A 24,999-nucleotide genomic window follows, 5' to 3' on the forward strand; every position below is an offset into this window, starting at 1 on the left:
AGGTTCCCGACTTCTTGGCAGACACCTGTTTTTCAAACCGAGACAGCCACCTATCCTGGCAGCTTTCACCTGACAGCAATCCTTACATGTCTGCAATTTTAGGAGGTGGAATCCCAATTTCCTCCCCAGGTGCCTCGAGACCTCCTGGCCTTGAAGAACGGCTCTTTCCCACAGGAGAGTGTTTTGATTTAAAAGACAAATATCTGCCAAGGAAGGGAGCAACCTGGAAGGGAAAAAAGACCCCTCCCTCCAAATTTTTTTTAACTTCAAATTTCCGGGGCTTCCAGGCAAAAATGTAGAAAAAGGAATAACAGTTCTTTACTAGAAAATACATAGAACAGAACAGAGCAACACAATTACAGAAGTCTCCCACCCACTCAGTGCTGTTTTTCCCCTTTGGTGTACTTAGGACCACGGCTGGCAATGGGCTTGGCTGGTGCCAGCCAGGGGGACCAACAGGGATACACCGGGAGCTGTGGGGTGTGAATGCATGGGATCATTGGGATATGGATGTGTGGGGGCTGTGGGACATGGATGTCTGGGATTCACAGGTCATGGATGCATGGGAGCTAAGGGACATGGATGTGTGGGAACTGTGAGACAGGAATGCATGGAAGCCATGGACACATGGAAGCCATGGACACATGGGAGCTGTGGGACATTGTGGCAGCACAGACTCTTTCCCATGGGAATTTTCTCTTCTTCATCCTGTGTTGTTATAAATAAAGATAAAGTTTGGATGTTATTGAAATGGTCTCTGGAAGATAGGCAGTTCAAGCCTGGCCAAGCGGCCTAGGGGGAGGTTTTGAATTGGCCCAATCAGGACAACCTCTGAAAGTCTATATAAGTTCTAAAAATTAAATAATAAAATCAGATTTGTGCCACCTGTGACCCTGCCTCATTCTTTCACTCTGCTAGCGGTTCAACAGCAACAGGACACGGATGTTTGGGAGTTGTGGGATATGGATGCCCTAGAGTCATGGGACAGGACCATGTGGGAGCCATGAGACATGGATGGCAAGGGGGATTTACGGGACATGGATCCATGGAAGCCACAGACCAGGGATGTGCAGAAGCCACAGGAGGTGGATGCATTGGGAGCTGTGGCCATGGATGTGTGGGAGCTGTGGGCCATGGATGTGTGGGAGTTGTGGCAATGGATGTGTGGGAGCCATGGGACACGGACATTTGGGAGCTGTGAATGTGTTGGGGTTGCAGGCCAGGGAAGCAGAGCTGCTGCAGGACGCGGGGGCATGGGAGCTGTGGGATGAGGACATGGGAGAGCCATGGGATAAAGCCAGGTGGGAGCTGCAGGACCTGTGAATCCTCTGGGGGAGGCTGTGGCACCAGGGGCCAGGAGGGAACCCAGGGGAACAGGGCATCCTGCTCCACATGGGCAGCATAGAACTTTTCTGGGGGGGGGACAACCTGTGAGGGGGGTCCAGGATGGAGTGACAAACCCAGTGACCTCACACAGCCACACTATGATGTCACAGCATGGCCTGTGATGCCATAAAGCTGCTCTGTGATGTCACAGTCCACTCTGTGATGTCACACCACCAGCCTGTGTTGTCACAGTCCACCCTGTGATGTCTCATAGCCTCCTTATGTGATGTCAGAGTCTGCCCTAGGAATCCTTGGCACAGATTCTCTCAGGAGAATTTGTGGGATTCAGGGAGCTGTAAGGGCATGGCTGGGCTTTGGCAGAACTGTTGTGGAGACAGAGGGAGTTCCACAGCTCAATCCCTGGCCTGGCCTCTCCCAGGACCCTTCTGCTGTGGGGCTACTGAGGATGCAAGAACAACAGGGACCAATGGACACCTCCACAGGGTCTCATTGGCAGCACAGCCCCGACTGGGACTGCGGGACCTCATCCTTGGGATGAGCCGTGACCTGGAGAGCTGGGAGTACTCAGCCAGGCCTGCTGACCCTTTTTCTTGGTTTGAAAGAGAGGTGTCTGCTAAGGAAGGTGGGAACCTTCCTGGAATGGAAAATATGACCCCCTTCTCTCCAATTTTTTATAACTTTGAAATTACAGGGCTTTCAGGCCCTGGGAAAGAAATAACAGATCTTTACTAGAATATATATAAAAAGGAAAACAAACAACAACAATGGCAGCAACAACAAGCAAAAAGAGAATCCCAATAGCAGCCTTCTGTCGGTTGTCAGGCACTGCAGCGACGTGGTCCCAAAGGCAGCTCCCCCACGCTTCAAAGTGGGGTAAGCTGCTCCAAGCCAAAAACACACCTGGAATGCATGCAGCAGCGGCAAACTGCAGGGCCGCTAGAGACACGGTTTGCTGTGGAGGCGCAGCAGTTTAAGAAGTGCAGGATCTCGATTTGAGGTTTCCAGGAGGTTTATTAAGGCCCATAAAGGGAGGGTTAGGGGATGGTGGGGAGGGGAGGGGAGACGGGGGGATGTGTGGGGTCCAGGAAAGCCTAAATCGCACACCCAGGGTCCGGCAACTGCAGGGGGTTATCAGGAGGGGCATGAGGGGCGGAGGACTCATATGAGCCAAGCAGGGAAAGCCAGAGGGAAGGGGTTAAGGAGGGGAAGAATCATACACAAAAGTCCTGTAATACATTGCAACAAAGCACTTTCCCCTTTGGTGCAGTTACAGTCACAGCCAGTAGGGAAGATGATGGCTCCTGGCTGGGCAGGGCAGGTGCGGTGATTCCCCCGCAGCTGCAGGGGGCGCTGTGGTGCGAGCTCAGCCTCCTCTCCCCGTGGTTAATGGCGGCTCAGGTGACAAGGAGGAGCAGAGATGGCTTCCCTTGCACAACTCGCGGTAGCAGCCATGCCACACCGGGTGGCTAACTGCACTGTAGCAGGAGCCTCACAGCAGTGGGCTGGAACAGCAGAGGTCAGCAGACCCCCAGGGGCTGTGAATCAAAGTGTAGCAACAACTGTAAAGCTGTGGCAGAAGCAGCAGGGGGTCCTGGCAGACACGGGGTGTTGAGCTAAAGTGTAGCAAAAACCTTGAAGCAGTGGCAGAAGCAGCTGGACAAGGGCAGGGAATTGCTCCCTTGCACAGCTCACTGGCCATGGCTGGTCCCAAGGCCTGGCTGCTGTGCAGAGGGAACAGCCCAGCGGGGTAGGGAGTGCTCCCAGCTCCCGGGTTCAGCTCTGGGTTCCCAAGCAGCAGAGGAGCAGAGAAGCAAGCCGGCAAGACCTGATTACGGTGCTGAAAGAAAAAGTAAACAAGAGGAAAAAAAAACCCCAAAAACCACAGGGCAACAGGATCTCAGGTCAGATTCACCCACAGTGTGTGTGCCCATCGTGTTGATCACCCCACCGTAAGAAAGAGCAGCCCCAGGCCCCCAACAACCCTGCAGGATCCCGGGCCACCCTTCACACATTGCAATATCCCCAGAGACGGGGGGCAGGCGGGTGGCAGCGACAATTCCGGACACAAAACAAACACAAAATCACCTATGGGATACAAACCATCCCCAAGACAAATCCCATTCCTAAACCACAACAGAGCTGAACAAAGAAACACAATTTCTGCTAGTTTAAACAAAAAGCTGCATTTTTGGCCCAACAGCAGAGAAATGGATCTTGTGTCCTCTTGGCACTGGGAAGAGGGATGGAGAGCCACTGGGTGGCAAAGGAGATGAACTGGGAAGGGGAATAAGGAGCACCTGGGGGTACTGGGAGCAGTGCCAGGAGGGAATGGGAAAATTTCAGATGGTACTGGGAGCACTGGGATGGAGAATGGCGACCCAGTGTGGGTACTGGAAGGGGGATGGGGGAGCCTCTGAGGGTACGGAGAGGGGGAATGGGGAGCACTGGGTGCCCTGTGCAGCCCCACATGGGAGCCCCCCAGCCATGAACATCTGCCCATGTAGGTTGGGCACCCCCAGGAACCATGGGGAAGAAAAACACACATGTAGGTACACATGGGTGGGGACCTCCAGTGCCCCCCAGGTCACCCCCAGTGCCACACCACATTCTCGTAGATGTCACTGGGGTTTTCATGTGGCCCATGGAGTCCTGGAAGCTTCACATAGGTCACCGGGTGTGGGACAACACCGTGGAGCCCTGTGAGAGAGAAACACCAGTTAGGGGCACCCAGATGGGGGGTGACACTCAGGAGTGACGCGTCCCTGGTCCCTCCCCTGTACTCACCTCCCACCCTCTCAGTGCCCATGGTGTGGGTGTCCAGCACCTCCCCCTCCTCCAGGGGGTCCAGAGACTCCAGGGGGGCTCTGTGGGGGATGAGAGGGTGATTGATGGGTGTCTGGGGAGGGGGAAAAGAGAGTCATGGCTGGATCCCCCCACTCACCTGTTCTGGGGCCTCCTGGTGACTGCAAGGAAAGGGGGAGGGGGTGATCATGGGATCCCATGGGCCCCCAACTCCACCTGGGATTTTGAATGCCCATGGGACCCCTGAACCCCCACCAGACCTTTGATTCCTACTGGACAGCTAAGCCCTCCTGCACCCAAAACCACCCTCGAGGAGCCCCAGAACACCCGAGCCACCCAGGTACTCCAAACCAGCCCCGGGACCCCTGAACCCCCACAGGACCCCTGATTCTTCACAGGACCCCTGAGCACCCCTGCAGCCCCCCAGAACCCCAAGAATAGAATGTAAAGAACACTCCAAACTCCCCCAGGATCCCTGAAGATCCCTCAACATCCCTGCATGGCTCTCCAACACCTCCCCAAAACCCCCAGGAGCTCCCAGTGCTCCTCAATATTTCCAAGGCTCTTCCTGGGACATATCAGGACCCTCCAAAGTGTCCCCAAACAACTGAGCAGCCCAAGCAAAGGTCGCTGGGGGCTCAGCTTCCCCCAAGTCAGAGCTTTTCATGCTGCCCCATTGGCCCCCAGCCTGAAGACTTCCCCCCACTTCCTGTAGGACCTTATCCACCCCCACCGTCACCCACCTATGTGGTGCCACCAGTGACAGCCCCCGATGACAGTCAGGAGCAGGAGCAGGAAAAGGAGGGTCCTGCCGACGTTCACAACCACTGCTGGGGATGGTGGGGGACACATCAGGATCACTACTCACCTCAGGAGTCTTGCACCCCCCGTGACCCCGTATGACCCCACCTGTGCCCCAGTGTCCCTGCGGTGTCACCTCCAGGGCCAGCTTTGGGCTGAGTGCCTGGAACACACGGTGCTCATCCAGCTGGTTGGTGGCCACACACTGGTAGGTGCCAGAATGTCCCACATCGATGTCCCCGAGCTCCAGGAGGGGACCCTGGGCCACTTCCTGCCCATCGTGCAGCCAGGTGAAGGTGACAGGTGCTGAGCCCACCTGCACCGAGCAGCGCAGGGTCACGGGGTCACCTGCGTGCACCTGGAGTGCCGGGGGGCCAGGGGTGATGGTGGCATTGGCCACGGGCACTGCGGGGACAGAGTCAGGGCTGAGGGTGGGGGAGGGGCTGGAACACGGTGTGGGGGGAGGGAGATGGGGTAGGGGGGAACACGGCATGATGGGTGGGATAGGTAATGTTGCGAGTGGGTCACTCCCAGCCTAAGGGTTCCACTGTCCCAGGATGTTCATGTGCAGCTGCGGGCTCTTGGCCACACTGTCCCTGTCACTGAACGGGAACTGGTAGTGGCCACTGTCCTTGTCCCCAACATGGCACAGCTCCTAGCGGGCCCAGTGCCCAGTGGCATGGCCACGCCCCTCTGGTGTCAGAAGAAGGACATAGAACCTGTCACTGCAGCCACTGCGCAGCTCAGCACCAGGCAGTCACCCAGTGCCACCTGCCCCGCGAGGGGCTTTGCCAACAGGGACACCCTCGAGAGAGGGACCCCTGCAGGGGGAATGTGGTGCAGTGGGACGCCAGGATAGACTGGGGACATCAGGAAACACTGAAGGACCTCGGGAGAGTCCAAGGGGGTAGAGACCCCAGTGAGGAAGAAGGGGACCCAGAGATGTGTGGATAGCTTGGAAAGGTTCCCTAGGGAATGAAGGGGAATTCAGGGAGGAGAGACCTGGAGAGGGATGGGCGGGACCCCAGGGAGGAACGTGGGGATGCAGGGCATCATGAAGGACATCAGAGAGGTAGGTGAACTCAGGGAGGGATGAGGGGACCTGGGGCTGTGGTGGAAGTACCTGAGAAAGGATGGGGCAACCCAGGCAGGGCATCAGGGAGGGCTGGGGGTACACGGCAAGGGCTGGGGTACCCGGGGAGGCTGTGGGGGTTGCCGTGCCCATCCCCGCACTCACTGCGCACCGTGACGCGGAGCCGGGCGCTGCTCTTCCGCACGGCCCCCCCCTCGGAGCGCACCTCGCAGCTGTAACTGCCCGAGTGGGAGACCCCCACGGCGGGCAGCAGGAGCTGCGGGGACCCCTGCGGGCCCCCCAGCAACTGCCCGTCCCGGTAGAAGAGGTGCAGGAGAGGGGCTCGGGGCGGCAGGGGGCTGGGGGTGCTGAGGCAGCTGAGATTCAGGGGGGACCCCTCGGTGGGCTCGGGGGGACCCTCCAGCTCCAGCACCGGCACCGAGAAAAGCTCTGGGAAGGAGATGGGAGAGCAGGGTTGGTGACCCGGAGTGAACAGGGCACAAGCCGTAGGAGTGTTGGGTTTTTCGGTATTGGGGTATCAGGGTAGGTTGTGCAGTGCATGGGGGTGTTGATGTATGGGGGTGTTGGCTGTGGGGGTGCTCACCGTGCACTGTCACTGTCACTGTCACTGACTTCTCCCACCACTGTGATGTCCTGAAGCTCACTTGACCACCACAGTGGTAGTGACCGCTGTGGTGCTGCTGCAGGGGGGACAGGGACAGCTTCATCCCATGGAGAGGCCCCCCTACTGCCTTCTCATCATGGTAAAATTGCACTCTGGTGAGCGAGTGGTTCCTCGAGCTCCGGCAGCGCAGTGTCACAGTGTCCCCCTCCAGCAGTGTCCTTGCCGGCACCTGCAGCACCAGCGAATCTGCAGGACAGCAGGTTCTTGTCTCACTGAGGGGAATCTGGGGGGCCCAGGGTAGGAGTCCCCATGGCACCATGGACCAATGGAGAGAGCGTCCATTGCCCTGTGGGCTCCCACGGACACAAGGGAGGACACCATGGCACCAGGGGACACCTCTGGGGCCCCATTACACTGGGATATGGTGGTGTGCCCTGGGATGCACTGGGATGACTCCAGTGTGCAGGGAATGGGATCTTGTCACACAAGAGGTGTGAGACCACCCGTGGACAGGAGCCCACCAAGACCCTCTAGGTGACACCCAGCCCCCCTCACCATTTAAGACGCTCACGGTGGGGCTGAGCCCAGAGCCTGGTCTGTCACACTTGTAGGTGCCACTCTCAGTGACAACGAAGTGGTTGCCTCCCTTCTTGCCCCAGCGCTGCCCATCCTTGTACCAGGTGGTGGCACCGGGGGTCCCTGAGCCCTGGCAGGTCAGTGTCACTCTGTCCCACAGCACCGCCGGTGTCCAGGGGGGATCCACGAGGAGCTGGGTGGTCTGGGCACCTGCGAGTGACAGGGGACACCAGCCTGCCAGGGTCACCACGGGGCTGGGGACAGCAGGGCAGGGACATGGCATCCCTTGGGGACTCACCAGCAATGCCGAGGGTCTGGGCTGGAAGGAAGAAGGAAGAGGGGATGAATGGGTTCAGCCCTTTCATGACAGTGGCACCTAGGGACAGGGTACTCAGGTACTGAGGACAGCTGTCCTCAGACTGTCCCTGGGGACATGGGTTTGGCACAGTGGTCATAGGGACAGGGACACCTCAGCCATCTTTGACTGAGGCAGGACATGGGGACACTGTCCCAACCCCAGGCATCGGCACACCAGAGCTACCCTGTGCTGGCACAGGTCACCTCCACCCAGCTCCACAGCCCCTGCCCCCACAGCCACATCCCCATGGCCCTGTGCCCATGATCCCATTCCAATGGCAACTGTCCCCATGGCCCCATCCTTATAGTGCTTGTCCCCTTATCCCTGTCCCTGCATCCCTGTCCCCCTGTCCATGTATCCACAGCTGCCCCAGCCCCAGGTTCGTTTCACCATTATCCTTGCCCCCACATCTCTCTCCCACTGTTCCTGTCCCCACATCCCAGTTCTCCTTCTCCCTCTGTTCCTCTGTCCCCACAGCCACCCCATGATCCCAGTCACACCAGTATCCACCCCATGGAGTGGCTCTGCTGGTGCTGGGAACCTCAGGGGACCCCACAGACCCCCTGTGCCCCCTCCCCACAGCTCTCTGCCTCACCAGGCTCATCCCTGGGGCATCAGCCCTGTGCCCAGGGCACTCACCCCACAGGAGCAGTGCCAACTTCCCGGCCATCCCGGTGTCCCTGGCCATCCAAGCTGGCTGTCACACACTGCTGGGGCCACCTGTCCCCTGGGTTGTGGCTCTTCATCTGAAGGGGAAGGAAGCACGGTCAGCTGTCATCCCCACGTGTTGGTTGCTCGTGGTGGGGACAGGGTGGGGACATGTTGGGACATGGTGGGACATGGTGGGAGGGACAAGGGAGTCCCAGGAGTGAGGAGCTCAGGGATGGTGGAGAGCTCAGGATGGGTGTCCCTGGCATGGGAGTCCCAGGGGAACTTGGGTCTAAGGGATGGGGGTGCCTAGGGACTGAGGGGCCCTGCTAGAATGGGGGTCCTGGGGCCACAGGCATTGGAAATCCCAGGATGGGGGTCTCAGGGCGGGGGACATATGAAATGGTGTTCCCAGGGTTGGGGGTCCCCAGAGAATGGGGGTACCAAGGACAGGGATTTGCTAAGTGGGTGTCCCGGGTTAATGATAAGACTCTCTCTCCTCTGAGAGCGAAGGGCCCCGACACCCTCTCCCCCACTCACAACAGAACTTCTTAGATGGAAGTGAAGAAAAAATTATTTATTTAATAAAACCACGCAGAGTGCCTTACAAGGCACAGGGGAAGGGGAAAAAAATAAGGTGAAAGGCAGTTATTCAACTTGATTAAAAAGTCTGTTTCTCAGACGCAGTCTCTCTCCTCCTCGCCCCCCACCCGGGGCGGGGTGGAGCTCCCTGGAGAGCTCTGCTGTCTTCTGGCCCTCCTGGGTTTTCGGGTGGCAAAGCAGATCGAAGAGAAGGGGTCCAAACGAGGAAAAAGAAGAAAAATGGAAAAAACGGGAACAGAGCTCACTCCGACCCCCGTCTAGTACGCAGTCTCTGCCGGGCGACGAATCTTCTCTCGGAGTAAGGCTTGGAGAAAATGTTTTCAAAACAACTCGCATTTTTTTCTGCGGCTGGGTGCAGTTAAAGAGATAGGACTACACATTTTTACATAGTTTTTTCTTTCTTGGGCATATAAGCCAACGATAGGGGATAAAGGATTATCATATCATCAATCCAAGACAGTGGGTCACAGCTGCTTCATTGGGTGCCTCTGATTTTGGAGTGACCCAGGGTCTGGTGCAGCTCTGCCAGGATGCTCATAGCCTCGGGGGGTACCACAAGGAGGTCCTACTGGCTCCAGGACTATGTCCCCCAACCCAGCCCTGGGGCTTTTTCTTCTCTGTATGTCCTTTTTTCCTTTGTTTCCCTCACTTTTGCACCTCAGCCCCAATTCTCCTCTGCTCAGTTCCTGGCTCAACGATCCCAGGGAGCACCTGAGCAGGTAACGGTTTGGAGGGACATTAGGGATGGGGGAAAAGGGGTACAGGGGATTCAGGGAGGGGTGGAGAGGAGCTGTGGGGGCTGGAGGTGTCCAGCTGTGCCCCCCAACACTTTCATTTTCCTGCAGCAGAAGGAAGAGGCTGTTCATGATGAGAATCAGATGGGGGTGGGGGGCAGGTTCAGTCCTTGGGGGACACATCCAGGAGGGTCCTGTCCTAGGGGCGTCCCTCTTCTGGGGGTGACACATCCTGGGGGAGTGCAGGTAGAGGTAGGTAGAGGTGGGGCACATTCCAGCCAGGGGGGTCCTACCATGGGGAATGGCAGTTCTGGAGATGTCCCTGGACACAGTCATTGGGGGGTCCCTGTTGCAGGGATGGCACATCCTGGGCATGCCTGCCCAGCAAACATTGGAGTTGATCCATGGCACAGCCCGACTGCACAGGGATGGGCATTGGCCAGCCGTGCTCTGGCCAGCCCCAGGGGCAGCCAGCACCTGAGGCTCCCACCTGCCCCCTTGGCTTTGATTCTCACAGCTTTAGAGCTGCTCAAAGGTGAGAATTGTGTGGGGGAAAAAGGCCTGGCTGTGGTTTGCTCAGCCCTGCATGAAGCACAAAAACCAAATCGAGCTCAAGCAGTGGCTCTGTGAGGAGCTTTGATGGTTTTCAGAGCAGGGCTGGGTGGAAACCAACCGTGCAGGGGCAGCTGTGAGGGAACCAGTCCAGAAATGCAGCAATTGATCATTTTGTCCCTGTTGCCCAGTGACAGAGAGAGCCGCAAAACTCTGCAAAGACAACAACGATCTGCTCAACAACCTGACCTGGACCCTCTTCCTTCCTGGCTCAAGCATGCAGCCCTTTGGAAGCTCCCAGAAAGAATGTTTTCTTGCTGCAGCTGCCAGACAAGATGGAAAAGTGTTGAAATATCGAGCATTAGCTCTGCCCTGTGGTCATGCTCGTGCTGTGGGGGGTGACCCTGGCTGGATTCCAGATGTCCCCAAAGCTGCTCCATCCTGCCCTCCTCATCTGCATAGGGCACTGGGAAGAGAACAAACGTCTCCACCGTTGGGAAAAGGGCAGGGAGGGCTCAGTTCCTGAGCACCATCATGGGCAAAAGGGACTTGAGTTGGGAAAATTAATTGAGTTTATTATCCATGAAAATGGAAAATATGAAAAGTGAAACACATCTTTAAAACACCTTCCACCTGTGGGAACTGCTCCAATGTGGGCTTCCCATGGGCTCACAGCCCCCTTGGGTATCTCCTGCTTAGCCAGGGACTCCTGCAGGGCTGCATGGAGGTCTCTGCTCCCCGGGGATCCCCACGGGATTGCAGGGAATCTCCACATGGCACCTGGAGCCACTCATTCCCCTCCTTCCTCCCTGCGCTCGCTTCCTGCAGGGTTGTTCCTCTCTCAGCCTCTGGCTCCTCTTGGCTGCCACAATTCCATCTCTGCCATCCCTTGGATTTGCCTTTCCCAACTCTGGGGGAACCCTGCCCCTCCCCCCACCGGTTCCAGGACTTCCCTCGAGTTCCAGGATCAGTTGGGCTCGTTGTCATGGCAACAGTGGATTCCGACACATCGTGACAGTGGCTTCAGCCATGCTGTCACAGTCGGTTAGGACACATCACCCTGCGACAGCCCCGGCACTCGCTGAGCGATGGCAGCTGCCATCCGTGCCAGGGCTCTGAGCCTCCAAGCCTCTGTCCTGGCACCTCCCCAGGGTCCCTGGTCCTCCTCCGTCTCAGGACCTCCCTCCTGGCCTCCATCACCCTCTCCCCCTGTGCCACCCGCCAGCTGCAGGGTCCTTGGCAGAGGCTCCGGAGCAGCTGCAGGGATCAGATGCTGTTTGGGGAGTGCTGAGTATGGGGCTTTGGGCACCAGGGGGCACCGGGCAGGGCTGGAGCTGGGAGTGGGGTGAGGATGTTGTGGGGAATGGGGGTGTCTGGCTGTGCCACCACCAACGCTTTCACTTTCTTCCCCTGCTAGTCCAAGATGGGCCTGAGCTGTCAGTCCTGGCTGCTTTTGTCTGGCAGCAATCCTGAGACGTTTGCAGTTTTAGGAAGGTGGAATTCCATTTTTGGCCAAGGAAACCTTGGCTGAGAAGGATGGCTCTTCTCCATAGGAAGGAAAGGCTTCCACCTCTTTGTCTTGGAGACATCATGGATGTGGCCCCTGGGAGTTCAAGGGCAGCCAGATCTGTTGGTCCTGGCAGGTTTCATTTGGGAGCAAGCCTTGGATGTTTGCAATTTTCGGCAGAAGGATCCCACTTTCAGCTGTGGTCATCTAGCCTTGAAGGACGGCTCTTTCCCAAATGAAATCATCTTGGTTTAAAAGACAAATGTCTGCTGAGAATGGTAGGAACCTTCCTGGAATAGAAAGAAGACCCCTCCCTCCAAATTATTTTAACTTTGAATTTACGGGGCTTTCAGGAGAAATGTAGAAAAAAGAATAACAGTTCATTGCTAGAAAATAAATAGAACAGAACAGAATGGAACAGACAAGACGACATAATAAAAATAGCTTTTAACACTGAGTGCTATTTTTTCTCCTGTGGTATGGTTATGACCACAGCTATCAGGAAGCTGTGGAGGCTTCAGGAGGCAAAGGCTGCAGAAACTCACTCGTAGCTGTCAGGGGGTTCTAATGCAAGCTCGGAACTTCCCTGGGTGGTAACAACTGGCTTTGGCATGAGAGGGAAAGATGAGAGGGAAAGAAGTGGCTGCTCCCCTCGCAAACCCACACAGGCCATGTCCAGTCTCAGCACTGGACGCTGCCCAAATCTGAATCAGCAGGGGCGGCCAGGATCCTCTGGCCAGCAGCGGGCACAGGCAGGGCGGGCAGGCAGAGCTCGATGGCGGTGCTGAGCTCTGGCACAGTAAGCCCAGGGCGAGACCTCACGGCTCCCGGCAGCACCGCGGACAGCTCCTGCTCCCGGAGCGGCACAGAGCACCAGTAGCAAAAAATGCAGAGCCTCCTATTGCCCTCTGCTCCTCAAACGATTCTGTTGTTGTGTGAGGCCTATCAGCCACGCCTTGTGTGTGTGCTCACTTGCTGCTGTCCATCATGGAATTAGCCCTTCCTCCTGCCAGCATCTCCATGATGATAACGGGAAGAAATTCACTAAAAAGCCTAAACCCATAACGAGGACCACGGAGAGGACACGAGGAAGTAGGATGGAAACCCCAGCTGTGCCCTGGCTGCACAGGGATGGGAGTTGAGTGGAATAACCACTGCAGGACATTTTTCGGGGATAAATCTATTCCATTTACCCGTGGGCAGGTCCTCAGTCAGAGCAGGAAGGATGATGTTACTTCCCACCCTCTGGGGAAGTGACGTCCAGGTCATATTCACAAGGAATGAGCAACGAGTGCCATGACCAGGACTAGAGGGGCCATGGCTGCAGCCAGGTGGGACAAAGGGAAACTGGGATCCCTTGCACTGTGTGGATCCATGGCATGGCACAGCAGAGCCCCAGGAGCACACGGCTTCAGGTGACCCCGGGGCACAATGTTCCCTGATGCCACTGAGATCCATAGGGGCAGAATCCATCTCCGTTCCTGGGGTGACAGGGGGATTCCAGCAGGGCTGTGCTGGAAGCTGAAGTGACCCCAAGTGGGAATGGCTAAATCAGCCCCTTGGGAGTGGCCCTGAGGCCTTGGGAATGCTTGGCACAGATTCTGTCAGGAGTGGGGATTTTGGGGAGCCCAAAGGGAATTGTTGGGCTTTGGCAAAGATGCAGTGGAGACAGAGGGAATTCAACTGCCACAGATTGATCCCAACTGCCCTGGAAAATGGGGAGGCTCTGGAAAACCCACAGTGCCTTGGTGACATCACAGTGTGGGGGAACACTGCAGAGAAGGGTTTGGAGACAGAGGAGAAGAGAATGCAGAGCCTCCTGAAGGCTGCTTTGGCCATCAAAGCAATGAAGGTCCAGGGCCCTGCCAGGTTCCCCCTGGTGGAGGAAATGTGCTGGGGGCAACATCTGGCGTTTGCTCCTTGTTGGGCCTTTCCCTGGAAATCATTCCTTTTCTGTCCCTTCTGATTCTGAATTTTGTTGCTGTTGCTGTTGGTTTTCTTCTGTCATTGCTGTTTGCAGGAAGTTGTTCTCTCAGCCCTTTGGGATCTTTGCCTTTTGTGCCTCTACAAAGGGGGAGGGTGTTGAAGGTGGCAGGAGGGGGGCGGTGGGGGGATGGGCTGTTATGGTGTAGAATTTTCTCCATCCCTGTTACTAGGAAACCAATGGCCAGGTACTCAAGGACCATTAACTCCTTTCATAGTTGTGTAGTTGAGTAGTGGCTGGTGAGGCTGGGTGTGGTGAGGAGAGGAGGCATCTGACCACTGGAGACTTCAGTTCCTCGCTGAGCGCTGAAGGGGATAGAGGGAAGCTGCTGTGAAGCACGGAATTGACTCCACAACTCAGACAGTTATGAAGTAGGTATGTGTTTATTCCAGCTGGGGTGCATGGGGGTAGCCCCTCCAAAGACATGCACACCCTCAGCAGCACTTCACTAAGTTTATATTAGGTTACAGATTACATATGCATAAAGTTAGACAAAGCCCCTATACATATTCATTACCTATCCCCGCTTCGTATTATAATGAGTTCAAAGTTCATTTAAATATGCTCACACAAGCGCAGTGTCTTCAAATTAATTGTGGGTGAGGGTCCCGATGACTAATTATGACAGGTGCGCATGCTCCCTTGGTCCTTGGTCCTAGTCCAAGCCTGAGAACCGACTCGTACCAGTCCTGGGCTCCAAGGGCGGGATGCTTGGTTACACTTGGTGGTTTCTCTCAATTACTTGGCTCTCCTCTCTTCTTCCTTCCCGGTACCAGGTAGGCACAAATTCATTAAGAAAATAATAAATGGATCGCAGCTGGCATATCTTAGTAAATCATTATACAATCTCTGGCTCTCTAAATCAGTTTAAAAATATTATTATTACTATTATCTAGCTTCTAGCTCTTTTACATTAGTAATTTCTATTTTACCCTAAATCAGTCCCCCCTTTTCTATAAGGTTAGTAAATTCTTCTACTAGTAAATGGCATCTTCTTCTAGCAAGCTTCTGCGATAAGTATCTCTCAATGCCTTACCATGTACATTTGATAAGGTAGTTAAAATAGATAGCCTCTTTAACATCCTACAATTCCAAACAAATAGCAAAACAGATAACACAAGACTAACACCTACCAAAATTAGTAAAACAATTATGGGGTGACATAATGTATTAAGGATACCAGTTGCAGTAGGTGACCATCCAAAAAGCACATCCCACCAGTGGTGATCCGCATCCTGTCTTGCTCTTTGCAAGACTGCTTATTTCCTCTGTATCATGGTGAATGGTTATTAAAATTTTCCTTCCACTTTTTTGAATTTCTTTCAGGATGTTAAGTCTTGGTGTTCTACCAATTGTCTTACCAGTGTAAGGTTCATCCCAATAGGTGTTGCTGATAAGTCATGATACATTGTGTAATTGGATTTTATCAACTGATGAGATACAACTGGTGCCAAATACAAAAAGTCACACCCAATGATCTTCACAAAATTACAAACACAAAAATTAGAATGATTCCTAACATATGGGGTGTGAAGCTCCCACTCTATGCTCAAATGATGGCTAACTTGTTGTACCACCTTTAAAATGAAACGTGGTCCTTTATCTGAGGACATTGTGGCTGGAACACAAAAGCATGGTATTATTTCTTGTAACAATACCTTGATTACCTCCCGAGCTTTGACAGTTCTAGTGGGAAAGGCTTCTGGCCATCCTGAAAAGGTATCTGTTAATACCAACAAATATCAATACCCGCCTTTTCTTGGGAGTTCCGAAAAATCAATTTGCCACTGCTGTCCAGGCCCATTCCCTTTCCCAATTTGGCCCAATTTTGGTTTGGGGATATTTTTAGGGCTAGTCTGGAGGCAAAGGTCACACTGTCGGGTTACTTGTGCGATGGTAGCATATAAATTTCTGGCAATAATTTTTTTCAATTAAATAATTGTGTAGGGCGTCTATTCCCCAATGTGTCTTTTGGTGTTCTGTTCTTACTAGTGCCCATGCTAAATGAGAGGGAATGACTAACCTCCCCTGTTCAGTAATAGCCCAACCCTCTTCATTGTATGACCCATTCTGATCTTCCTCTTTGTTATAGGTTGGCTTACCTTCTAGGGAGATTTGGCCATCTGGAATTAGAGCTTTTTCAGTTGTCCCCTCACCTTTCGCTGCTTCTTTTGCCTCTCTGTCCACCAGGTCATTTCCTTCCTCCAATTCTGAGCTCACTTTCTGGTGTGCCTTAATGTGCATGATTGCTACTTTCTCGGGTAGCTGGACTGCTTCCAACAGCTGGCTTATCTCTTGTGCATGTTTGATGTTTTTTCCTTGTGAGTTCAACAGTCCTCTTTCCTTCCAAATGGCTCCATGTGCATGTACAACTCCAAATGCATACTTTGAGTCTGTATAAATGTTTATCTTTTTCCCTTTGGCTATTTCCAAAGCACGGGTCAAAGCAATTATTTCAGCTTTCTGGGCAGAAGTGTTTATTTGTAGGGGTCCAGATTCTATTACCTTTTTGCTGGTGGTGACTGCATACCCTGCATGTCGCTTTCCACTGATGACGTAGCTGCTCCCATCGGTAAACCAGGTCTCTGCATCATCCACAGGTGTATCCTTCAGATCCGGACGACTGGAGTATGTGGCCTCAATAGTTTCCAGGCAGTCGTGGTGCACCTGCTCCCCGTTGTTTCCGCTGAGGAAAGAAGCTGGGTTGACAATGTTAGTGACCACTATTTCCACATTGTCCTGCTCCACCATGATGGCTTGGTATTTCAGGAACCTCTGTGGGGAAAGCCAGTGTCCGCCTTTCACTTCCAGCACTGCAGACACTGTATGGGACACTAACACAGTCATTTTCTGGCCCAAGGTGAACTTGCATGCCTCTTGGATGTTTAGCACGACTGCTGCTACAGCCCTGAGGCATCCTGGCCATCCTTTGGCTGCTGCATCTAGTTGCTTAGACAGATAAGCAACTGCCCGTCGATATGGACCCAGGTCTTGTGCTAGTATTCCCAAGGCAATCTGCTTCTCATGAGAAAACAGAAAAAATGGTTAACTCACATCTGGAAGTCCCAAAGCTGGAGCTGACATCAGGGCATTCTTCAGTTGTTTGAAGGCCCTCGTGGCCTCTTTTGTCCACTGAAGATCTCTGCTTTCCTTTTTGATGAGCTCATACAAAGGTTTTACAAGGACCCCATAACTAAGGATCCAAAGCCTGCACCATCCCGTCATCCCCAGGAAAGTCCTTAGTTCCTTTACAGTTTGGGGTTTCGGGGTTTGGCAAATGGCCTCTTTCCGGTCTTGTCCCAAAGTTCGCTGCCCAGCACTGATTTCGTAGCCCAAATAAATTACTTTTGGTTTTACTACTTGAGCTTTTTTCTTGGACACCCTGTACCCTTGGAGCCCCAAGAAATTTAGTAAACTTACTGTCCAGAGTAAACAGGCTTTTTCTGTCTGGTGGCTATTAAGATGTCATCAACGTATTGCAATAGCTTCCCTTCTTCAGAGGGGGCTTCCCAGGATTCCAGGTCTTTTGATAGTTGATCCCCAAATAAGGTGGGACTGTTCTTAAATCCTTGAGGCAACACCGTCCAAGTGAGCTGAGTTTTGCGTCCTCTTTTGGGATTTTCCCACTCGAACGCGAATATTTTCTGGCTGGCCTCGTGGAGAGGGAGGCAAAAGAATTTCAAATCTAAAACAGTAAACCAGGTTAGTTCAGGTGTTAGCTCAGTTAGTAGCGTGTAGGGATTTGACACTACAGGATAGAGGTCTTCAGTTATTTTGTTTACTGGCCTTAAATCCTGTACCACCCGATATGACCCATCAGGTTTGCGGACTGGTAAAATGGGGGTGTTAAAATCAGATTTGCACTCTCTCAATAGTCCTAGCTGCAAAAAGTTTTCAATCACTGGGCTAATCCCTTCCTTGTCTTCTTTCTTAAGGGGGTATTGTTTAACCCTGACTGGTTGTTTCCCTTCCTCCAACTTAATTTGTATCGGAGGTGCATTTTTCCAGGTACGTTTGTTGCCCATACCCCAGGGAATACTTGATTCATAATTTCCTCACTAATTTCTCCCTCAGCCTCTGTGGTTGTTAGCATTAAACTTAGTATTTCAACATATTGTTGATCATTTACCTCCAGAGTAATTTCCCCATCTTTAAATGAAATGGTTGCTTGTAACTGTTCCAATAGATCTCTGCCCAAAAGGGCTTTTGGAGATCTGGGCATGTACAAAAACTTATGAATACCCCATTGCTTTCCCAGTTTATACTTTAGAGGTTTGCAAAAATATGCTTTTTCAGATTGACCAGTTGCCCCTTGAACCATGATATAATCATCCCCCACTGGCATTAAAGCTTTATTTAAAACCAAATATGTTGCCCCCGTGTCCACCAAAAATTCTATTTCTTTTTCTTTTTCCCCTAGCTTCCTTATAACCAGTGGATCTGCTAGGGTGGAGTCCTCTGGTCTTCTTCAGTCTTCTTTCATGTGTGCAATGACTCCTCCTCAGCCTCATCTTCTTTGCTGATTGTTCTATTTTCCTTCTTTTTAAAAAAAAAAACAACATTAATTATAATAGTGTGTTATATTCTAAAAACCCATGTGGAGGCCATCTAATTCTGTCATTTAGCTTGTACAAAGGCCACTACTAAGTTAAAAATTTAATAAGAGTTCTTTTATCTTTTATACTTCTGCACCCTGTAATTTTCTTCCAATGTGCTAAAACACAGCCAAGTGGAGTTGTTTTAGAAACTTCTTTGCTTTGCCCAGTTCCTATCTTATCTATTCCCTTCTCTTGGTTCAATCTCTTTTCTAGGCAAACCTCTTTTTACACTGACTTACTGGATTTTTTTTTTTTGTTTTTCTGCTTTTTTCTCTTTTTTTTTTTTTGTCTCTTGCACTAACCAGGTTTCAGAAAGTAAATGACTCTTTCCACACACCAAGGCAATAACAGCTGCTTCTGACCACTCTGTCACAGCACACTCACACCATGCCCAAATCTTACAGTGATTATTTTTACACTCAAAACAGAAAGGTATTTTCGGCATCAGACAAGCATCTCATTTATTTTACTCAAAGCCAAGCTGGTATGAGAGAGGAAGAAAAATAAATCAAGATTAATTACTGAGAGGGAGGAAGGGGAAAGAAAAGGAAAAGAAATAAAGGCAACCACTCTTTGTATAGTGCTATGTTCACTAAGTAAATTAACTCAATATTCTACAATTCCACTGCTAAAAAAGAAATTGGTAATTTTGTCCACACAAAACTTTTATAATGCACCACCTTTTTCTCTTTACAACCTGCGCCGTTACTCTCTGACAGGTCAATAACAGATGGTATCTCTTAAGTCCACAAGCTTGCAAACCCACTAATCAAACTGTGGCACAGCTATGTTCTTTTGATGTAGTCACCGAGAAAAAAATGTCTCTAACTGGCCACGGTAAGAAGTTTCTCTTTATTTAATTACCACCACAATTTCAAACAACTGCATACACTCACTCACCCTAACACAACAATAAACACGTAATACAACACAAAAAGCGCTTCTACTACCACAACAGCAAAGTACAACAAAAATTCCAAAAACCCACACTCATACACCAAAGCTAATAATTCACAACCATACCCAAATATTCACTTCTATTAGACCACACTTCAAACTTAATCAATCAACTTCTCATTTGCTCGTGCAGACTAATCTGCACCCACACACATACACAACACCGGTGTTAACAATACTTCAAACTAGTTCTCTTTCAAACTAGTTTCCTTAGGGATCCACTCAACCCACCACCAGGATCGCTCGCGGCCGCTCTATCGCGGCCCCCCCTTGCCAGCGAATCCCCCCCTTGCCAGCTAAGGACGACAAATTACTTTGCCAGTCTCCCTTAGCCAGCCCTAACCAGTCGCTTGCAAGCTCACCACTCAGGGACAACGCTGCGCACAGGACGTCTCTCTGTGTCTTACCAGCAGCCCTAGCCACGCGTATACGCCTTACAGGCTTCTCTATACCCAAAACACATACCGTTTCTCCGCTGTAGCAGGTGGTCGTTGTTTGCCCCTGCAGTGAGCGGCCAAGGAGCGGAGGCCCTCCAGGAAACTCCCGGGGCACGCCTAGGATGTCAGCCCCTCAGTCGATCCTGCAGCCAGGCAAATCCTGTCCCATCTAGGGTACCAAATGAAGCACGGAATTAACTCCACAACTCAGACAGTTATGAAGTAGGTATGTGTTTATTCCAGCTGGGGTGCATGGGGGTAGCCCCTCCAAAGACATGCACACCCTCAGCGGCACTTCACTAAGTTTATATTAGGTTACAGATTACATATGCATAAAGTTAGACAAAGCCCCTATACATATTCATTACCTATCCCCACTTCGTATTATAATGAGTTCAAAGTTCATTTAAATATGCTCACACAAGCGCAGTGTCTTCAAATTAATTGTGGGCGAGGGTCCCGAAGATTAATTATGACAGGTGCGCATGCTCCCTTGGTCCTTGGTCCTAGTCCAAGCCTGAGAACCAACTCGTACCGGTCCTGGGCTCCAAGGGCGGGATGCTCGGTTACACTTGGTGGTTTCTCTCAATTACTTGGCTCTCCTCTCTTCTTCCTTCCCGGTACCAGGTAGGCACAAAGTCATTAAGAAAATAATAAATGGATCGCAGCTGGCATATCTTAGTAAATCATTATACAATCTCTGGCTCTCTAAATCAGTTTAAAAATATTATTATTACTATTATCTAGCTTCTAGCTCTTTTACATTAGTAATTTCTATTTTACCCTAAATCAGCTGCTTTCCTTTGGCTGTGACCAGGAGATGTCCAGCTCTGCACTACCCTCTCTTCCTGGCTGGGTGAGCTTGCACTCGGGGAAAGGTGCGGGATTCCAACCCTTTTTACCCACCGGCAGTGCACACCTCCCCAGCTGCACTTTTACTGTAACTTCGGAGGAGCCCGAGTGTCGCTACCCTTTCCCCCGCCTGCTGGAACGCACCGTGGCATGTGTCACAACCGTAGAGTTTCTGCCACCTTTGCTGGCCAGCCCGGGTGAGCCATTCCTGCCGCTGCAGCTTGCCGCTCCGAGCTCTCTGCTGCTCTCTGCTGCTCTCTGCAGCACGCTGCCTGACTGCCCAGCCCAGCTGCCGTTACCAACTGCGTGAGACCAACCTGACCCTGTTCCACAGCGCCACCTGCAGCTGCTTGGTAGTCATTGCACCTGCCCTGCCTGGCCAGAGCTCAACAGCGCCCCTGCTGGTTGTGACCGTGACTACACCAAATGGGAAAGTGCTCGGCAGCCCAGGGACCTCTGTCACAGGGTTTCTAGTTTTTGTTTGTTGTTGCTATTCTTGTTGTTGCTTGTTTACTTCATTATAGATACTAGTAAAGAACTTTTATTTCTTTTTATATGTTTTTACCCAAAAACCCTTGATTCCAAAGTTATAATAATTCAGAGGAAAGGGGGGGGTCACATTATCTATTCTAAGGGAGGGTTCCACCTATCTCAGCAGACACCTGTCTTTCAAACCAAGACAGAGGGGCAGCAGCCCCTGGTTTTTATTGACAACCCGAAATTGGAGAATCCCATTGCTAAAGCCCAAGAGAGCTGAAAAAAGAAACACAATTTCTGCCAGTTTAACCAAAAAGCTGCATTTTGCTCTCAATAACAGAGGTCCTGTGTCTCCCTGGCAGTTGCACGAGGAATGGGGAGCCACTGGGATCGTGGAGGTAGTGAGAGGGGGAATGGGGAGCCCCTGGATTTTCTCGGAGCAATGGGGAAGTACTGGGAAGAGGAGTAAGGAGCCCCTAGGGATACTGGGAGCACTGGAAGGGGGAGTGGGGAGCGCCTGGTGGTACTGGAAGGGGGATGGGGGAACCCCTTGGGGTGGGGAATGGAGAGCACTTGGTGCTCTCTGCAGCCTCCCCTGACTCGTGACCACCTCACAAACAGGATGGGCAACCACAGAACCTATGGAGGAGGAACCCCAGTGTCCCCAGTGCCCCCCCACTTCCCAGAGTGTCACAACTTCGGTTGTAGAATTTCGTAGATGTCACTGGGTTCCCACGGTTGCCCATTCGGGCCCATCAGCTCTGTGTAGGTCACCTGAAGGTTCTGCACCGGGGGGGCTTTGGGCTCCGGGGGGGGCCTGTGGGGATAAGGGAGTGTGTGGGAGGGGATGGAAGGTCCTGGGGGTTTGGATGAAAGGGGGGTCGTGGCTGGAGCCCCCCACTCACCTGTCCTGGTGCTTCCTGGCAGCTGCAAAGGAAAGAGGTGGGGGTGACTGCGGAGTCCTGGGGCCCTGACCCTGCACGGGAATCCTGACACCCCACTGGACCCACAGATCCCTCCAAGACACCTGGGCATCCCTGCAGCCTCCCAGGAACTCTCAACCACCCCAGTGCCCCCAACTCACTGAGCCCCCAGAACCCCAAGCCCGGCAGGGAGGAGGAACCTCCAAACTCCCCCAGGATCCCAAAAAGAACCCCCAACATGCCTGCATGACCTGCCACCACTTCCCCAAACTCCACAGGAGCCCAAGAAACATCACTGGGGGTTCAGGGCCTCTCACGTCAGGGCTGTGGGTGATGCCTTATAGTCCTCCCCACTCTGGGGGGCTTCCCACCACTCCCCACAAGCCCTGTCCCCCCATTGTCACCCACCCATGTGGTGCCACCGATGCCAGGCCATGATGACACTGATAAGCAGGACCAGGAACAACAGAGACACAACGACCCCTGCAGTCACTCCTGGGGACAGAGTGGGACAGATTGGGGTAACCTGTCACCCAAGGGGTCTCGAACTCCCAGGTGACTTCAGGTGACCCCTCCTGTGCTCTGTTCCCTCTGTGACACTGCCAGGGGCAGAGGGGGACAAACCAGGGTCACCCATGGTCCAGGTGCCCTGCACCCCCACAGTGACCATGTGTGACCTCACCTGTGCTGCTGGATCCCTGTGGTATCACCTCCAGGGCCAGCTCTGGGCTGAGTGCCCGGAACACGTGGTGCTCATCCAGCTGGTTGGTGGCCACACACTGGTAGGTGCCAGAATGTCCCACATCAATGTCCCCAAGATCCAGGAAGGGACCCTGGGCCACCTCCCTCCTGTCGCGCAGCCAGGTGAAGGTGACAGGTGCTGAGCCCACCTGCACCGAGCAGCGCAGGGTCACGGGGTCACCTGTGTGCACCTGGAGTGCCAGGGGGCCAGGAGTGATGGTGGCATTGGCCACGGGCACTGCGGGGACAGAGACGGTGCTGAGGCTGGGGGAGGGGCTGGAACCCGGTGTGGGGGGAGGGGAATGGGGGGGGATGAGTATGGGATGGGTGTGATGGGGATGCTGTGGGAGGGCCACTCCCAACCAGAGGGTCCCTCTCCCCCATTATGGTGACATTCATTTGGGGGACTCTTGGCCACGCTGTTCCCCTTGCTGTTCTGCCATTGGTAGTGGCCACTGTTCTCATCCCTGACCTTGCTCAGCTCCAGGCAGGGGCCAGTGCCCAGTGGTGCCCCTGAGCCCTCCCAGTGCCAGGAGAAGGACAGGGGACCTGTCCCCACAGCCACCGCGCAGCTCAGCACCAGGCAGTCACCCAGTGCAATTGTCCCCCGGGAGACGGTGCCAACAGGGACATCCTTGAGAGAGCGACCCCTGCGACAGCACATGGATGTGATGGGAGACATAGGAGGAGTGGGGAACAGGGGGAGGGACAGGAGGGAGGTGGAGGTGACACCCATGAGGCAGAATTGGACACAGGGAGGGATGGAGGGACCTGGAGAGGGACCTGGGAATTTGTGGGTGACCCAGGAAGGGATGCAGCAAGGGATGAGGGACCAAGGCAGTGATGGGGTAACCCTTGGAGGATGTCAGGGTTTCCTGTCCCCATTACCACACTCACCATGCACTGTCACTGTCACCGGCTCTGACTCCCTCCACTGTGGCAGTGTAGATTTCACCCAGCCCCCGCAGTGGTAGCGGCCAGCGTGGTGCAGCTGCAGGGGGGACAGGGACAGCTCGGTCCCATTGAGGGGCCACCCCAGATCCTCCCCCTCATGGTAAAATCGCAGCCTGCTGACAGATCTGTCCTGTCTGACTCGGCAGCGCAGTGTCACTGTGTCCCCCTCCAAAAGCGCCCGTGCCGGAACCTGAAGCAGCAGACGATCTGTGGGACAGGGAGGCCCTGTCACACTGGGAGACTCCGGGGGACACTGAGGGGTGCAAGGCCACCCAGGGAGTGAAGCACACCCAGAGCCTCGCAGAGGGCACCCATCCCCATTGCCCCTCACCATTTAGGACGCTCACACTGTGGCTGAGCCCAGTGTCGGGTCTGTGACACTGGTAGGTGCCAATCTCAGTGACAACGAAGTGGTCATCTCCCTCCTTCCACCAGAGCCACCCATCCTTGTACCAGGTGGTGGCACCAGAGGTCCCTGAGCCCTGGCAGGTCAGTGTCACTCGGTCCCACAGCGCTGCTGGCATCCAGGGGGGCTGCACGAGGAGCTGGGTGGTCTGGGTGCCTGTAGGGACACCAGGCGACACCAGCCTGCTAGGGCCAGCACAGGGCTGGGGACAGCAGGATGGGGACATGGCATCCCCTGAGGACTCACCAGCGAGGCCGAGGGTCTGGGCTGGAAGGGAGAAGGGATAGGGCTGGGTGGGCGTGGCAGCACAGGGACAGTGGCAGCAGGGGGAGGTGATGTGGGGGCTGACCCAAAACTGTCCCTGTAGAGACACCAGTTCTGATGGGAAAGTGCTCAGGGATAGTCCTCAACAACTGTTGAGAAGCCAGGGGACATGTCAGTGTCACAGCTGCCCACACACCACATCCGTGTGGCACGGACACCTCAGGGATGGGGACACTGCTGCCACCCATGGCTGAGGCAGGACGTGGGGACACTGTGGACACCCTGGCCATGAGGACACCACGGCTACCCTGTACTGACACATGTTACCCCTGTCAGCCCCACAACAGGTGTCCCCATTGCCCATCTCCACAGTGCTTTTCCCCTTGTCCCTGTATCCCTGTGTCCCCCTGTTCATGTCACCACAGCCACCCCACTTCCCCACTCACACCAGTGTCCACCCCTATGGACTGGCTCTGATGGCACTGGAGATCTCAGGGGACCTCGCAGCCCCCCTGTGTCCCCTCCCCACCGCTCTCTGCCTCACTCACCCCACAGGAGTAGCGCCACTGTCCCGGCCATCCCGGTGTCCCTGGCCATCTGGGCTGGCTGTCACACACTGCTGTGGCCACTTTTTCCCTGGGTTGTGGCTCTTCAGCCAAAGGGGAAGGAAGTGAGGTGACATCTAGCACCCACATGTTGGTGGCACATTGTGGGGGCCGGGTGGAGAGAGCCTGGGGCCACTCTGGGGCCAGGGTGGGGACAGGCTGGGGACAGGCTGGGG

The 24,999-nt window shown here is 53.7% G+C and overlaps 2 protein-coding genes across 2 annotated transcripts; both read right to left on the reverse strand.

The window, feature by feature from the left end:
• Nucleotides 1-3,103: 3,103 nt before the first annotated feature.
• On the reverse strand, nt 3,104-8,251 carry LOC146423255 (Fc receptor-like protein 4). The gene is made up of 8 exons (XM_085044981.1): nt 8,221-8,251; nt 7,522-7,599; nt 7,203-7,433; nt 6,627-6,893; nt 5,059-5,355; nt 4,893-4,979; nt 4,132-4,211; nt 3,104-4,044 (listed from the first exon to the last, which is right to left on the reverse strand). The coding sequence occupies exons 1-8, from the start codon at nt 8,249-8,251 to the stop codon at nt 4,015-4,017; spliced, it is 1,101 nt and encodes a 366-aa protein (XP_084901107.1). The 3' UTR covers nt 3,104-4,014.
• Nucleotides 8,252-21,240: 12,989 nt separating this feature from the next.
• LOC146423256 (low affinity immunoglobulin gamma Fc region receptor II-like) lies at nt 21,241-24,846 on the reverse strand. The gene is made up of 8 exons (XM_085044980.1): nt 24,767-24,846; nt 24,201-24,221; nt 23,880-24,110; nt 23,492-23,755; nt 22,536-22,832; nt 22,262-22,345; nt 21,836-21,857; nt 21,241-21,747 (listed from the first exon to the last, which is right to left on the reverse strand). The coding sequence occupies exons 1-8, from the start codon at nt 24,813-24,815 to the stop codon at nt 21,621-21,623; spliced, it is 1,095 nt and encodes a 364-aa protein (XP_084901106.1). The 5' UTR covers nt 24,816-24,846; the 3' UTR covers nt 21,241-21,620.
• Nucleotides 24,847-24,999: the final 153 nt, after the last annotated feature.

This window comes from Lichenostomus cassidix, unplaced genomic scaffold (assembly GCF_008360975.1).
Source record: "Lichenostomus cassidix isolate B80296 unplaced genomic scaffold, HeHo_3.0 HiC_scaffold_740, whole genome shotgun sequence".
NCBI lineage: Eukaryota > Metazoa > Chordata > Aves > Passeriformes > Meliphagidae > Lichenostomus > Lichenostomus cassidix.